Raw genomic sequence first — 17,594 nt, 5'->3', positions numbered from 1 at the left:
ATTTTAATATGGAAATAGGAAATTATTATATAATTTTATATTCTGAAGGTACAGTTAAGTATTTAAGTTATTGTCAGGGATGAGCAGAAAAATGAATGGAAAACGAACTTATTAGAGGTTTCTATCAGGTTGTACATGGATGGTTAAGTTGAAAAACTGAACATTAATGGAAACACCTGGAATGCCACAGGTGAGAGTCTTACCATGATCTTGTCACTGTCAATAATGGTGTTCAACCTGTGGGCAATGGTTAACACGGTGCACTGGGCAAATTTCTCACGGATTTTTTTTTGTATTAATTCGTCAGTTCTGGAACAAAAGGAATTGGATTTATTTCAGTAGATGCAGAAAAGCAGACTTAAGACTTAAAACAATCATATGACATTTTCATAATGTTTTTAAAAAAATCATAGACATGATCTTGTTGAAAAAAACCGAGTATCAAAAAATCTATTTAGAAATGTCCTATTTTGCATGTAATGATGTAAAATATTCTTCCCTCCAATTGCTTGAAACTTTCAGGAGTTGAATTTAGGCAACTAGCTCTGTTAGGATGCCTTCCAAACCCATTCACACTGTATCACTCATTTTGGCTTCTTCCTCTGTTTTCTAGAATTAATGTTATCAAGAGGTGTCGTGGGGGCAAAGAGAGAGCTTAGGAACATTTCTCAGCATCGTGAAATGTTTCTCACCGACCGCATTTAAAATTTGGATTCCAGGGTACATGGACCTCAGTTCTGTACCTTGGATCCACGTTTGCTGTCGCTTCATCAATGATCAATATCCGGTTTCTCCTGAGGATGGCCCTGGCGAGGCACACCAGCTGTCTCTGTCCAACACTGAAGTTCGATCCTGATTCTGCTAATTCGGTGTCCAATTTGCCTGGAAGTTCTTCAATGGCTTCTTTAAGCTGTACCTGTGGGCACAGAAAGAATTGCCTCTGCCTAAACGAACTCCTATTGAAGCAGACAAGCCCACTGGACACGAGAGCTCTGAAGTCCTCAGGACGTCACGCATCTTACGTGTCCGGTCACGTGATGGGGGGCCTTACTGCCAATCACTGTTTACTGAAAAAGATGGTTGCATCAACTCAGGACAGGATGATTCTGACTTAGAAGCACATGCTTAATGGGAGTCTAGACTCTTGTGTGGCCATTGGTAGGCACCGTCTGTTCACGCATGAAGAGATCTACAGTATGCTGAATAAAGCTATTCTCAAGGTAACGTAGGGAATAATTAAAAATGTCCCTCCTTAATTTTTAGATAAAAGGTAACTGTAGGAATTTATAAGGATAAAAAGCAGAACAGTGGTTCCCTGGGGGCAGAGGGTCAACTGTAAATAGATAAGAGAGAATCGGGGGTGGGGGACAGAAATGTTCTAAAACTGGATTGTTACGATGACTAACTACAAATTTACCAAAAATCACTCAGTCACACTTACAGTGAGGAAATTTTCTGATATGTAAAATGATACCAATCAAGTTGGTGATAAGAAATCACCCCTGCCACATGATGTCCACCAGGAACCCCTCTCTCAGGATTAAGTACGGAAATTTCTCAAAAAATGAAGCTATTTCCCTCAGTGTAGTCTAAACACTAAAAACATTAAATGGATCAGTATGGTTGAGTCGAGTTTCCCAGAATACGTTTTTGTATGGGAGTTGGTACACTAAAGGGAGAAGAAAAAATTTAATTATTACAGGAAGTATGCTTCTCTAAAGATATAATCTTGTCAGCACTTTTACCATTTTGGAAGATTTTAAAGTTAAAAATAAATAAATAAATTCATAAATTCAAACAATGGCAAACCACACCTCATATATTAGCAAACCTGGAACCTATTTTGGGGATGGGCTCTTTCCCAAATTTAATACACCCTGCTAGACCAGTCAAGTGCATTTACATTAATCTCATAAAGGATTTCCAGTGAATGAAAACTCATGGAAACAGGGCACAACATCACATCTTATTTCCCCCAGACTCTTGAGTTTAGTGTTTATATTAATCTACCTTCTTACAATTTTAAGTTCCAAAAACAACAAACTATTCAACACCGAACATAATCCGAAACCAGCCTGAGTGGTAGAGCTCAGCTCCATGCCTATTTGGGGAAATTTTACAAGAACCAAATCACACTATCCTTGAGGGTTAAAGAATAGAGAGGAAATACACTTGGAATTAAGAGAACCAAGAGATCGTTGGGTGATGGCCAAAAAGCAGGCACACAGAACCGCAACGTCAAATGACGAAACCCAAGGGTGCGTGAGCAATGTTTTTACAGCACCCTAAATGCTGAAGCACATCTGTGAATGTGATTATTGTGCTTAAGACCAAAGTCCAAACCCCAGGAACGGGAATCTGCGTTGGGATAAATACGGTGTTGGTACTCAGTATTCACATGAAAGCTATAAAATCTAAAGTGTAAGATCAGGATGGTGGGGGCCGGTCCGTGCACTGGAAAGTATGAAATGAGAGATTTGGCTTAGCCAACCCCCTCCACTACAAGGAGGAGGGCCCACAGGTGATTCTTCTTATGAAAAGGTACCTAGATCTGCACCCCAGGGGATGAAACCCATTGAGGCTTTGATCAGCTCTTCCTTCCGAGTTGACTTTGATAACACCTAAGCTAATGCATCTTTCTTAAGACTGGACATCCTGACGTTGGAAGAGATAACCTCATGCTAGCCCCCCTGACTCACATGACAGCTCACTAGCCTGGGTTTTTGATCCTCCTTTGGGTTGCCCAAAGCTACCTGATGAAGAATAAACAGGTTTTCCAGAAAACATTGTTTTCTGAGATTCTGTCTTCAATGACCAATCAGGGCTGATTATGAGAATAATATGAACATGAAAGATGTCTGTAGTGTTTTCATTCATTCATTCTATCTATAATGAAGTATTAGAACCAAGAAAAGATGAGAGAGGCAGAAGGCAGTAAAAAGGAGTTACACCAAGGGAATATGAAAACCTTTGACCAGCATAATATTACCTCTGGGTCTTGAGTGAGATGAGGATTATGTAGGAGGAGGTCCTTATTCTTATACCGCATATATTTAGGTATCTATGGGTGAATTTTAATTTATAATGAAAATTTCTGCAATCTACTTTCCAGCAGGTTCAGCACAGCACAGACTACAGAAGAGAGGAAGCAACGTGGTCATATAAGAACCAGGTGAAGGGTGCATGTGTGTGGGTCATACTATTGCTTCTGTTTTCTTGTGATCTGAAAATTTTTAAATACAAAATTGGGACCCGGAAGCCAGACAGCCTGGGCATGAGTACTGCCTGGGTCTGCCAACTGGGCAAGTTCTTAACTTTCTCTATCGTAGCTTCCCGACCTGTAAATAAGACTGTAATGCTTTTAAAGGCGTCTACCACCTAACATTGTTGGAATATAAAATGAGTCAGGATGTGTAGAGTTTTCAATACTGTCTGATACAAAGAGATCGATAGATACTGCCTATCTCATAATGCGGTCAGTTAAACTCCCTTCGTGTTCAGCTTTATTTTTCTTCTTTGCATGCATCAGTACGGAGACTTGATTACATATCCATCGGCTTATGTTCCATCTACTCCATGAGAATTTTAGCTCCGAGAGGGGGTAGTCCCTTTTGATGACTGTACGAGTCCCAGAATCTACAAGAATGCCTTTCTCAAAAGCTCCCTCTGGGTATTTATTGGATGCATGAGTGAAGCCACAAGTGTATCTCATTTTGTGACATATTTACTCCTATAAAAATCGGAAAACAAATCCATATAATTTATACAAGATACCATTTTCTTCCTATTAAATGTCATTGTAAAAGAAATGAGTTCCTCACAACAGCTACGTAGCTTCAAGATATCCTAACATCATACTTTAAAGTGTAAAAAATAATTTAAGGAGGGGCGCCTGAATGGCTCAGTTGGTTGAGCAACTGCCTTCAGCTCAGGTCATGATCCTGGAGTCCTGGGATCAAGTCCCACATCAGGCTCCCTGCTCAGCAAGGGGTCTGCTTCTTTCTCTGCCCCTCCCCCTGCTCACACTCTATCTCATTCTCTCTCTCTCTCAAATAAAAAACAAAAAGCTTTAAAAAATAATTTAAGGGGCACCTGGGTGGCTTTAAGTGGGTTAAAGTCTCTGCCTTCGGCTCAGGTCATGATCCCAGGGTCCTGGGATCGAGCCCTGCATCGGGCTCTCTGCTCAGCGGGGAGCCTGCTTTCCCCTCTCTCTCTGCCTGCTTCTCTGCCTACTTGTGATCTCTCTGTCAAATAAATAAATAAAATCTTAAAAAAAATAATTTAAGGAAAAAAGTTCAAATACTGCTATTCAAAAATACTTATCTCCTCCATACAGAGTCCTTCAGATTATTTTTAACCTTCAGAAAATAATAAACTACAGCAAAACTGAAAATAATGAACTGAATTCATATGACAGCCATTTGCATCATCGTAAAGCTCGTCAGGGTAACCTGCTATGTGTACGGAATGGACCAGGTGCCGGCCCCCATCACAGGAGGCTAACACGGATGCCGCTTCCTCTCCACATTTTGTGGAACTTTCTTATTTGTCAAAGAGAAAGGCTGATGCAGGCCGGAGAGAGAAGAGAGTCTGAACTGCAATCAACAGGCGGGTAGGAGCTTTTCCTAGAATTAAGCCAACAGTAAATGAAGGGAAGGGAGAGCTCATTTACCAAAATACGCAGCCTCGGGAGAAATGGAAATGCAACATATCACAAAAGAAGAGCTGCATTACACCCCCCACAGGTACCCTGCTGATGCTCGGAGTTCTGGGCTTGGTTTCCTATATATTGAAAAAGACCCATATTCTAATAGAGACACCATCAGCGGTGAACATAACCGGACAATTCCTCCATGTTCTAACATGACGTACCCCACTCTTTATCGCACATCCCAGTATTAAAGCTGTTCATTGTCATTGTGGCTTTTTAAAGGAGTATCATACTGCTGAGTTTTATCTGTTATAATCTTTTAGTCCCTTGACTAATAAACTGCTTCATTTCTAGTCATTATTTGCATTTAAATACTGCCGCTTTGTAGGTACCCCAGTGGCCACTAATTTCTAGTGAACTTTCTTTGGTTTGTGGCTATTTTTCAATATATGAAAAAACAGGCCAGAGGAGATGGGCAGGGTGCACAGGACTGCCGCCCTTCTGACCTGGCTCGTCCAGGAGGAGGAGGAGGAGGAAACATAACCAAAAGGCCTTAAAAATAAAAAATCTTTTTAAATGGACTTCTTTTTTTTTTTTTTTTAAGATTTTATTTATTTGACAGAGAGAGATCACAAGTAGGCAGAGAGACAAGCGGGGGGGGGGGGGAAGCAGGCTCCCTGTCGAGCAGAGAGCCCGATGTGGGACTCGATCCCAGGACCCTGAGATCATGACCTGAGCTGAAGGCAGAGGCTTAACCCACTGAGCCACCCAGGTGCCCCTTAAATGGACTTCTTAAAGAGAAGACAGTATACTGTGCTCTCTTACTGGCTCTCAAGCCAACCCGACGAGTCGTTTCCTTTCTGGCATCATTTGTAAAGCAGCTGACCACGGTGGCTAGCCCACCTTTAAGGGAGGTGCCGAAGACACCGGTCTCCTACCCTCTACTGGAGAGCAGGGCTGGTTCTGACGCACTCAGGTGCGGGCGTCATGGGAAGAAGCAAGCTGTGGAGATGGTGGGTAGACTGATTAGGAGAGATTGAGAAGAACCTGAATGGCATTAGACTGACTCCTCTGTATGGTGTCTCTCCGGATAAACCCGCATCTATTCTACCATGAGCACAATTTTCGGGAAGGAAGTCTCTTCGTCCACAGTCCAAACACCTGGAGATTCTAAGGACTGATCTATTACAGAACGAACCTCCCTGAAGAGGGTCACGGAACCCAGGTAACCACTGTGCAAAGTGTGTGGGACTTCATCCGCCAGGAGTACGCTCCAGAAGATAAAAGTAATAAAGTACACCAGAGAAAATCTGGAGAATTCAAGAAAGCCAAAGGTGGGGGATCACTTATTGCTTTATTATTCCCCAACTAAGCAATGTTTATGTTTTGAAGCCTTTATTAGGTACACCTATCTATGTATGACTAAAACAGCTGGAATCATAGTGTAAATACAATGAGATATTCCTATTTTAAGAAAATCTACCAAATCTTTTGCGGAAAAACATACACGTCATGAAGAAATCATTTCTAGAGAAACACAACTATGGGATGAATTCTCACTCTAAGAAGTATCACTGAAGCAATGAGGTCAATTCCAGAAGCAACACACGAAAACCACTCACTTCACTTTGTGAAACAGTCATGCTTATTTCCATTCAAGAAAGTTCCCAATGTAGTTGAAAATAAAGGTAGATCGTACTATAACCACATTGCATCATTTTTAGAATCCTGACAAGCTACTAATTTTTATTTTAATTTTGGCAGAAGAAAAAAATTTAAGATGAAATACAAGTTATGATCAAGGGGCACCTGGGTGGCTCAGTGGGTTAATGCTTCTGCCTTCGGCTCGGGTCCTGATCCCACGGTTCTGGGATCGAGCCCCATGTCAGGCTCTCTGCTCCGTGGGGAGTCTGCTTCCCCCCCGCCCCCTGCCTGCCTCTCTGCCTACTTGTGATCTGTCTGTTAAATAAATAAAATCTTTAAAAAAGTAAGTTATGATCAAAGTTCTAAGATAGTTTTGATAGGATTTGTCTCCTAATTAACATTTCTTCATGGTTCTGGAACAGTGTGTTTCTAGAGTAGTTTTACTATCTGAGAATCTAGCAGGAGAGAACTCAAGCTCTGAAACAAACAGAAAAATAATTTACCAGTAATTCCTGTTTTATTAAGGTGTGTCACAATTGCACCATCAAATTTGTCATACGAGTTCAAAAGCAATTAATGTTCGTCCTATTTTTCCTTAGGTTTGACGGCTAACTGTTCTGCCCACCTCTGCTCTTCTAGAATTTCACCAGGGAAGACCCACCAACTTAAATGAAATCAGAGATCCCCAGCTTTCAAGTAGGAAGGAGGTGAAGTAATCGGCCCAATTTAGGCAAATAAAATCCCTACGGTTACTGGAAAGCAGGGCGGGTGTGTAAAGACTCAGCACCGACATGCCTTCAGAAACCAGAACGACTGGCAGGAAACTGTCGGGCCTCCAACTCGGCCTGCTCACAAAGCTCATCTATAAACTGGAAGGGCTCAGCTTTCCCTGGAAGTGTGACACTCAATGACAAACACATTAATGCAAAACAACAACAACGTGAGCCATCAGTCACGGGCTGTGTGCAACTGTTTTTAAAGAAATAAGTCACGTGGTCTCCAAATGAAAAGATCAAATACTTAGTACCTAGTTATTAAGTGCTTTTTTAAAAGCCGAAGACTGAGCTAGGTACTACAAGGGTTTAGAAGTCTGCCTAAGGTTTAGAAGTCTGACATGGTTTCCGCCATCCAGGAGCTTAGAGTCAATTTGCAGAATTAGGGCAAGGACACAAAACAATTAGTGTCAAAACATACAAAGCAACAGCATCCTAATAGCCTAAATCCTTCCCATGCAAGGGCAAGGAAATTCAAAGAAGTGGTCCAAATGGACACACTATACAAATAATAGAAAATTCTCTAGAAATGAATGTATCAGTATAAAAACTTAGCAAAAGTTCCAGGGTTCTGTTACTTCCACGTACTTAGTGCATTCAAATTACGTTTGCCAAAAGTAACTGTTACGCATTCTGTTTAACTTTTATAAGCACTTTCCTATAAATCCTCAAAGCATTTTATTAGTATGATCTCATTTACCTTTTCCGTCAATAATGAAAAACTCTTATTGTCTTCATTTAGTGGACGTTCACAAGAACAGAGAAGTAAAATGAATGTTGCAGGTTAACTGGTCATTAAAACTTGGACCCATAAATACAACGTCCAGTTTAGTGCTTTGCTAAAGACAAGTAAGAGAATATATCCAACAGCTTTGGATTCCAGGAAGAAAATTACAATGAAAACATGAGACATTTCACTTTTGGTTTTCCTCACCACCAGTACACACATTCTAAGTGTATCCAAGTCATCAACGTTCTCCTGGAGGGTGAACAAAGTGAGTTAAACCAATCCATTCCCATTAATTACTCACAATGTTCTACAGGTACAGACATACAAACCGATGGTAACAAGTTTAATAATTCCAATTTATAAATTACCTCTGTTAAGGCATTCCATAGTTCCTCATCCGTATGCTCATTAAAGGGATCCAGATTTTTCCTCATTGTTCCAGTGAATAAAACAGGTTCCTAAATATCCCAGAAGAGTGGGTGTTATTATTATAGGCTCTTGTCATTTTATTTCAATGCTACATTCCAGAATTAAAATATAAATCCAAAATTCACTATAATCATTAATAATATGGTTGCAAATGTCTGTTCAGACAAAATAGTATCTCTATTAATTTTCTATTATACGAAGTGGGACCTAAAATATCTTCTGGACCCCTGAACGCGAACAAAAGAAATTGCTGAAATGTGTCGTTTTAAGAAGAAACTGAAGAAGAGAAAGGATGATCCGGTTTTTAAAAACGCCTTCCTAGGGGCGCCTGGGTGGCTCAGTGGGTTAAGCCTCTGCCTTCGGCTCAGGTCATGATCTCACAGTTCTGGGATCGAGCCCCGCATCGGGCTCTCTGCTCGACAGGGAGCGTGCTTCCCCCTCTCTCTGACTGCTTCTCCCTCTCTCTGCCTGCCTCTCTGCCTACTTGTGATCTTTGTCTGTCAAATAAATAAAATCTTTAAAAAAACAAACAAACAAACAAAAAAAAACCCGCCTTCCTAGCAGTATCTGCTTACACAGGAAATACACGGATATGATTATTTCAGGAATGGTACATCAAGAGCGCTCGGTAAGTTTATCGTCACTCCTGGTGCAACTCCAGAACGTAGTTTGTTCTGTTGATGGTTGTGACTCAAAGCAAAACTGGGAAATATGTTCCCACGTGCACTGATGAAGTCAAAATGTTCCCTCCATCGGTGGAGCTCTCTTCTGGGATGGGGAACCTCTCCCCACATAGGAATGGGACGTCCTGTTCCCTTGTCCTAAGAGTATGCAGACAAATGGGCCCAGCGGCGCCTCTGTGCATCAAGAGATGCCTCTGCTTTTGTACCAGTTGATCGCCACATTATCTTGTCTGTGCATCGGGATTACACGCCTCACAGAACCTCATCATTACCTGCAAGGGCAGGATAACCTGAAACCCATTGTGGCGTGTGTACTAAGGAAATTATTTTAATTTAAATAGCTCTTTCCGATTCATGTGCATGAGGAGGAGCCACAATTAAGTCACTCTTGCAATACATGCCTCCTTGTGGGTTTCAGGAGAACCCGGTTCATGCAAGCGTATGTAGGTCACATACGTTTTCTTCTGGGAGGCTCCGATTACCCAGGCCAAAAGAATATGGGCAGCAGGGAAGAGCCCAACTGGTTATTTTCAGGGAAGGGGGCAGAACAATGAGATGCACAGATGTGGGAACGGGAGGAGACGGGACTCTTCCACAAGCATCCAGGAACGGCTCAAGGGAATCACCGGCCTCAAATCTCGCCTGACCAAAACATGTCGGCCTCAAGGCAAAATCCAAACATTAAAAGACATTTTAAAAAGGACACTTTGTCTTTACAAAGTTGACTAAGCGGCCCATACACCCCAAGAGCACTGAAAAATCACTGGTCATAGGATGTTTCAAAATGATTCCTGAATTGAAAGACCCCAAGACCCCAGGTCAAAGTCTTCCTTAAAACTACGAAGTTTAGGACCAAAGACTAAACCACCATCCAAGCAATGGTAAGAGCTCCTTGTCAGGGAGATAACAATCAGTTGTCTTCGGTATTTGAAAGTCTTCCTTCTACTTGAGAAGTTCTTCAGGTTCTACTTTGTCTTACTCTTCGTAATGATCATTCCAACAAGAGTTCAACAAGCTAGGCGTTTCTCCTCCTCCATCTGATTCCCAGAAGGTTCCCAACGAGAGGAGAGCTGTTACCCATCCTCCTCCCACCAAGGCTCTAAACCATGGCCAGTATCCACTCTGCGGCCCAAACTCTGAGGACTGGGATTTGGGGAGGTAAAGAGGCTGAAAGGGAACAGGCTAAGGAATCAGCTTCAACACCAAAGGAGGAGGAGGAGGTCTCTTGGCTTCTACTAACCACAAGACTGTCCGGATGTACAGGACCCAAATATGTCTGCCTCCAGGGGCTCTCATAAAGCAAACTCACGTCCAGTAAGAGGTCTACGATAAAGGGTCCGCCTGGTTTCCAAAGTACACTCTGCAGAGGCGTTACCAAAGCTAATCTACAAAAAACTGCCTAGTGTTTAAAAGACAGAATTTCCTTCCTTTGTTAAATGCTGGAAGGGCCCGGGATTCCCAGGTTTGAAAGTCATGGTTTTGATGGTTTTAGAGAACTGGCATGGGAGCACACCTTTAAAATGAGATCACCTCGCTCAGCACCAGGAAGCGCCTCTCTCATCACCTCCCTCACCTTTTTCTCTTTAGGAAAAGGTCTGGAAAGGGATGACTCTCTCCAAAGACTGGGGGGCTACAGTGGGATTCTTTGCAGAAAGCTGCAGCTGCTTTATGCTGAGCTTGAAACAGACTCCTCGGGTACCTGCAAGCCGTAGGGAGGTTGTGCTCATGTCAGCGAGTCACCATGACCAGAAAAAGAAAAAAGTTAAATTTAACTATTTCCTACTGCCACTTAAAACTCTACTGTCAATCTGAAGGGATATAGTAGATGATTACTCATGTTTACTTAGCAGTCATCAGAAGAAAAGAGTTTAGTGGATTCGAATTATTTTTCTTTGTCATGACATGCCAAATATGTATTTCAAAATGAGTACAATTTCAGTCAAAACTTGAATGAAGGGAATGATTTATTAGAACATTAACTGATTGAAGCCGTATTTTTTTTTAAACCAGCAGGCAATTTGTTAACAATGTCTGTTTTAATATGCCAATGTGTTTTATGCACGGTGTTCATTTTGGTTTCTATTCATTCTACTTTCATCCACTTGCCAAATAAGAAACCACTATATTATCTTCAAAAGGTAATAAAAGTGCTCACAGGAGACACATACTGCAGAAGCAGATAAGGGTCAAATTAATTATCATTTCTGATAGATACTATTATTTAAAGTACCCACCTCCAAGCAATGAAGTTAATAAACGAATCTTATAAATAAATGTTGTAAAAATGTTTGCACGCAGAACATTTCAGTGTCGAGATTTACGGCCGGACACACACCCTTCATGTAAACACAGAATACAGACTAAATATATTAGCCTAAGTATATTTTTTTCCGAAGGTACACAATTAAACCTCATTTAATAAGAGGTGGCTGGCATGGCTGAGTTAGGAAAACAAATACTCTTGTTCTGTGTCATCTTTTAAATAGAACCTGAGCTTCCGATCTGTTTTTCATCAGCTTAAAGTTAACTTTTTTTTTTTTAATCCTCTGTGCCATATTCAGTAATGTTCTCCTTTGTTACCAACATAACACAAGTTCCTATCGGCCATGTGACCCAAAAATGGCCCTTCTGAGTCAACGCATTTAGTGGAGTAAATTGATAATCCCTCGACACAACTGTAAGACAGAACCACAGTCCGACCGGGCCTTTTGTATACGCTCCTGGAAGACAGACCGGCCGTTATCCTAAAAAGAAACCCTACCCACTAACCTTCCGAAGCTTAAAATGACCCCGGTCCAAGACAAAAAAAAACAAAAACAAAAACAAAAAAACCCCCAAAAACATACAAGTGGTTACAAACCAGGCAGATAAAGCACACTTCACCGTACCCTCATCATGTCAGGCCCCAATTAGGAAACGGCCCACGACTAAAATGTATCTTCCGGACTGGCTGCTCGTCCCCTACGTCCTACTAGCTACATTTTCATTTCTAACTGGAGGACCTTTACGAAGGGCAGCTCATATCCCTGTTCCGAGAATGAGAGTCACCTGAAGGAGCTTTAAATCTTGCTTTCCTTTTTTTTTTTTTTTTAATCCTGTAGCCTCTAAATGAACCGATCATCATCCATATTCAGAAGAAAAGAACATTGTTTGCCAACAAAGGAAAAAGAATTTAAGTCCTGTAAAGTCCTCTCTTGATACAAAAAGGTCAGGAGCTCCGGGAAGCCGTTCCCCGGGCTTTAATGAAGACTTCAGTGTCAGAAACAAAAGGCTGACTGCATTAGGCTACAATCCAGTTGTATTTCTTTACTAGTAACAGCATACCTACCTCTTCTCTTGCTGAGTTTTGTTCCCAACAAGGGGGAAAAAAAAAAAAAGAGAAAGAGAGAGAGAGAGAGAGAGAGAAAGAGGAAAGAAAACCAGGTAAGAATAAAGAAGTCTTAAAGAGACAGCTCTGGTGAACCTTTTCCACCTACGGAAGATAACCCAGGGAACGGATATAACAAAGGAACAGAGTGGATGGTTTAAAAAATACCTCGCTTTTGCTTTGATTCTAAAAAAGTCTATTAAATGTAAAAAATGAATCTGTTTAATCATGATAAAGAGGATAGCTGTTGATCTGTGCCAGCCCTTGGGGTGCAATCATAAATAATGAATTTGCATGGCATCACTTTTCAACTGAAAACATTTTCTTGGTGCCAAAAGGAAAGGAAGGGGCCTTAGATGTAGAGGATCCATCCAAAAGTTTTGAAATCCATTTTTCCAGATCCTCGCAGATAAGCAAGCTCGTCCCTAAATACAATCTCGTCTTGCTGATCTCTCCGGGGAACGTGTTTAACTATTTCAGGTCGTGAGCACAAAGGGAAGCGTCTATTTTGGTGACCTGTTCGGTTTGGAAATTCAGAAAGTGATTTCATCTATATTTTTTTATTTTTTATGTTTTTTTGCTCACCCTTGCAATTATACAAGTGGTGGAGTACATTCATAAGAATACAGGTTTCGTTTCTGAACGTTCCCTGCAGGATTGGCCCCTGACTGTCCCACCATGAGTCGCCACTCCCTTGCCGCTTGTTCTGACGAAGGTCCTGGCTGTGATCGCCTCTCTCCCAGGTTTGATCTCTCCCGGCGCGGTCAATGGAGACCAGGATGAGCCTGGGAGAGTAGGACCGCCTTGGAAGCTCACGGCTGCAGCCAGGTTCATGGTAAGCCTGGAGCTAGGGAATGATGCAGGCCTGTCTCAGCGAAAGCGGGAACGCGAACAAACAAAAAACCCCCAAAACAAAAACAAAACCCCTCCATTCCCCTTTGCAGAAACTGATCCAAACTTTGCCAGCTCCCTAAATCAGGGAGTTGAGACACAAGGAGGCTGCTTCCTATTCATTTTGGGGGGAGAGGGAGGCAAGCTGTCTGCTATGCTGTAGACAAGTAACTTTAAGGGCCAAGACCACCAGACCTTCCCACCTCCGCAGTCAGACACCGTACGGAGGACGGGCTCTCAGGTCTAACAAGGTAAGATTTCGAGTACCTACTCCTGAGGCTTGCCCATGACCTATAAATTAACCCTCTTTCCTAAATCGATTTTCTTTTAGTGCTGAGTGTGCTTCAAGTCTTCCAGCCAAAGTCACAAGTGTTTCAGCTTTTCAAAACCACCACCGTCCAAATGGGAAAAATTGCACCAGAAGTATCTTTTGACTTCGCTCTCTATTGATTCTCCTTTGTTGTGGTTTCTGGGAATCCTTTTGGAGTGGGGTGGAAAACAATGGGTGAGATATTGGAGACTGTCCGGTTCAAAAAAAAAAAAAAAAAAACTATACATATTTAAGTCAGACAGCCCTGAGCTCTGATTCTACCGCTCCGTAGCTATTGGACTAAGGGTATGTCATTAACCAGCCCCACCAGTCTTCTCTTCCTTCCTGAAAAGCAGGGAGAAGCCAGTGGGACTGCTGTGAGAACTGGGCCACCCGGGAGGCTCCAGGCCTGGGACTCATATGTCGCAGGAGTCCGGCCAGACAGGGGACCATGAGGGAACATGCTTTCTCAAACTGCAGGTGCGGCCAGTGGGTCATGAAAGCCATTTTGTGCCTCATGACCATCATTCTGTCTTTTATACGAATGAGCACAGAATGGACATAACAGAAACTAGAGTGCAGAGCACTAGGAATGACAGTGTGTGGGGGAATATGTGTTTCAGCACGTGTGTGTGCCTACGTGTGCACGCAAGACCATGAGACAGCAGTGCTGCTGTGGACGTAGGTCCCCGGGACTCTGGCCCCCAGCAAGCGGGCAGTGGCCCAGGATGCGGAGGGGGGACTCCCCCTAAAGTAAACATGAATCCTGGCTCAGCCGCTTGCTGTTACATGGGTTCAGCTCACGGTGCCTCCATTTGTAAAAGGGTCCGACAACAGGGAGAACCACAGAACCGTGAGGAGGAAGCTGGGGGACAGGAGGGAGAGAAGCTAAAACACGTGAAGGTTTCCGCAATGTCACATGCTACGAACACTTGTGACATTTGTCCGGGATGACAACCAGCACCAGAGCCAAGGAAATGAGAGAGACAGCCTCCAAAGGAGGTAGGAAATAGCCAGGCATGTGGGGAGAGCTGAGAAAAACAGGGTCTTCACGGGGGACTGCACAGTATTAGTGGGGTACAGAGCAGTGGTCAGGAAAGAAGCCAGGTGGGCAAGGAACCAGAAGACAAAAGAAAACAAGTGATACTTCTCTTGTTCCTAGTGAGAAAAATGTTGGACAGGTTTTCTGCTCCGTGTTACCCTAAAATTCACATTGGGCTCACTTGTTTTGTTTCATTGTTTAAATTTATAGAAACAAGTTGGTTTATGTGATAAGCAAGAGATGTAAAAGAAATCACCAAGGACCACAAAAACATAAATAGAAATTGAAAAGCACCTGTTCCTGCTTTTACTTAAGTAACAGTAGTGCTGGAAAGGCTAGTGCCCTGACCCTTAATTGATACTAGTTACTACTTACGAAGCATTCCTGAGAGCAGGGCATTGGGCCACACACATTTTTTCATCCCGTTACATCTTCAGGATACATCAGTGAGGCAGTAATTACTAGACCTGGTTTAAGGACAAGGACGATGGAGCTTGGTGGCCAAGTGACGTCATCAAGGTCACTCAGAATAAAAACGTGGGTCGTGTTCACCCTTGAAGATTCTATCCCAGGTTGCCTCCTGCAAGATTTCCTGGGACCCTTTAGACATTTTTGCACAGTCTCTAGACTCACTTTCATCAACCAACATCGCGCCTTAGAGACAGCAAGTGAGAAAAGAAAGATTCTGTGTTTACAATGGTTGGCGATCACTATCTACATGGATACAAAGCTTAGTACTGTTTTGTAAGCACGGTCTCTGGAGTGTGCACGCACCCCAAGCATGCTCAGAAGTAGGGTGGGAAGTTATGGAAGAAAACCAAAACCTGGTGATGTCAAGGTGTATTTAGTCTTTGCTCAGATGTGCTTCCAAAACATTAGTGGCAGAGCCAAGAATCATCTAACGTTATTTCTTTATTTATACAGTTCTTTTATGTACACAAGCATACAACCATTTCTTATTAAGAAGCATTAAAAATAATGTGGGACATGTTCCTCGATCCTTTCATCCAAGGACATGAAAGTACTTCACGGACACACCCTTCGCTTCTGCTAACTAATCTCATTTGGCCCATTTCAGAGATGGGTACAACCAAAATATAAAACTTGGGAATCTCTACTGTATTTTATTTTCTACTGTAATCACTTATTTATTTATTTATTTTCTACTGTAATCACTAAGTCATGAATTTACTAGCCAGAGGGAATTGTTAAATACAGGGACTGAATGTGCTGAAAATGTCTTTCCATTTTTCCTGAAAAGGAAGAGGTTTAAAAAAAAATTTTTTTAAGGAATGCCTAGGTGGCTCAGTCGGTTGGGCATCTGCCTTCGGCTCAGGTTATGATCCCAGGGTCCTGGGATCGAGCCCCTTGCTCAGGCTCCTTGCTCAGTGGGAAGCCTGCTTCTCCCTCTGCCTGCCTCTCTCTCCTTCTCTCTGGCAAAATAAATAAAATTCTTTAAAAAATTAAAAATAAAAATTTTTTTAGAATGGACAAAATAAGTGAAGGGGATTTAAAGGTGAACTGCCTGTCTTGTGCTGACCATTTCATTATGTATATAAATACGGAATCTTATACAATTACTGTATGTCAGTCTTCAATTAAAAAAGAAGAAAAAGAAAAACACAGAAGCATCAGGAAGGAGAGCTAGGAAAGATTTTTTAAATTGTGGTAAAACACAGATAATACTAAATTTACCACCTTAATCATTTTTAAGTGACCAGTTCGGGAGTATTTAAATATATTTGCATTGTTGCGTAGCTATCCCCACCAGCCATCTCCAGGCCTCTTTTTATTATTCCAAACTGAAACTCTGTACCCATTGAACACTAACTCTCCATCCCTCCCTCCAGCCCCTGGCAAACACCACTCTACTTCCTGTCTCCATCAAACGGACTCCTTTGGTAGCTCATATAAGCGGAATCATACAGTATTTGTCCTTTCGTGACGGGCTTATTTCACGAAACATAATGTCCGCAAGGTTCATCTCTGCCGTAGCTCATGTCACAATTTCCCTCCCTCTGAAGGCTGAACAGTAACAGTTCACTGTGTGAACACACCACTCTTCGTTCATCCATTCACCTACCGAAGGACATGCAGACTGCTTCCACACTTTGGCTCTTGAGAAGACTACTCCTATGAACATGGGTGGACAAGTATCTCTTAGAATTTCCGCTTTGGATTATTTTGGGGGTATATCCAGAAGTGGAACTGCTAACAGGATGTGATAATTCCATATGATTGTTCATATGTGACTTTATTATTTATCATTTTCTGAGAAAACTCCATTTTGTTTTCCTCAGGGGCTGCATTTTACACTCCCACAAGCAATAAAAAGGGGTTCAAATTTTTCCACAACCTTGCCAGCACTTGGTGTTTTCTGTTGTGTTGTTTTCTTTTCTTTTTTTTTTTTTTTTAAGATTTATTTATTTATTTGACACACACAGAGAGAGAGAGAGAGAGAGAGAGAGAGATACAGTGAGACAGGGAACACAAGCAGGGGGAGTAGGAGAGGGAGAACCAGGCTCCCCACCGAGCAGGGAGCCCAATGCGGGGCTCAATCCCAGGACCCCAGGACCATGACCTGAGCCAAAGGCAGACGCCCAACGACTAAGCCACCCAGGTGCCCCTGTTTTGTCTTCTAAAGTAATCTCTGTACCCAACATGGGATTCAAACTCACAACTCTGAGATTAAGAGTCACATGCTCTACTGCCTGAACCAGCCAGATGCTCCAGTCTTTTCCGTTTTATTGAGAGTAGTGACTCTAATGGGGGGTGAGGAGGCATCTCATTGTGGTTCTGAAAGGAGTATTTTGATTTTGATTGTGAAATTACTTAGAATAATAATTCCAATTATTTCAGAGGCCCGTGGTAGGCAGCAACAGCTATACTCCATCTTAAGATGAAAGTCCACGTTCTCCTCCGTTTTGGGTGCTATATTCTATATGCTTTCTTTCGTTCTTTTTTTTTTTTTTTAAGATTTTATTTATTTATTTGGCAGAGACACAGAGAGAGAGGGAACACAGCAGAGGGAGTAGGAGAGGGGGAAGCAGGCCTCCTGTGGAGCAGGGAGCCCG

The 17,594-nt window shown here is 42.2% G+C and overlaps 1 protein-coding gene across 1 annotated transcript in view; it reads right to left on the bottom strand.

The window, feature by feature from the left end:
- Window positions 1–17,594, bottom strand: part of ABCC4 (ATP binding cassette subfamily C member 4 (PEL blood group)) — a 250,147-nt gene that overhangs the window by 22,363 nt on the left and 210,190 nt on the right. The window contains exons 27-29 of the mRNA XM_080798652.1: window positions 8,167–8,256; window positions 744–916; window positions 204–309 (exon numbers count right to left, since the gene is read on the bottom strand). Of these exons, the coding sequence (XP_080654778.1) occupies window positions 204–309; window positions 744–916; window positions 8,167–8,256 (369 nt within the window). The remainder of the gene's footprint in view (window positions 1–203; window positions 310–743; window positions 917–8,166; window positions 8,257–17,594) is intronic.

Source organism: Martes martes, assembly GCF_963455335.1.
Source record: "Martes martes genome assembly, chromosome: 3".
NCBI classification, from domain to species: domain Eukaryota; kingdom Metazoa; phylum Chordata; class Mammalia; order Carnivora; family Mustelidae; genus Martes; species Martes martes.
Note: the sequence above shows the minus strand (reverse complement) of the source record. Positions and strands in the feature narration are given on the sequence as shown.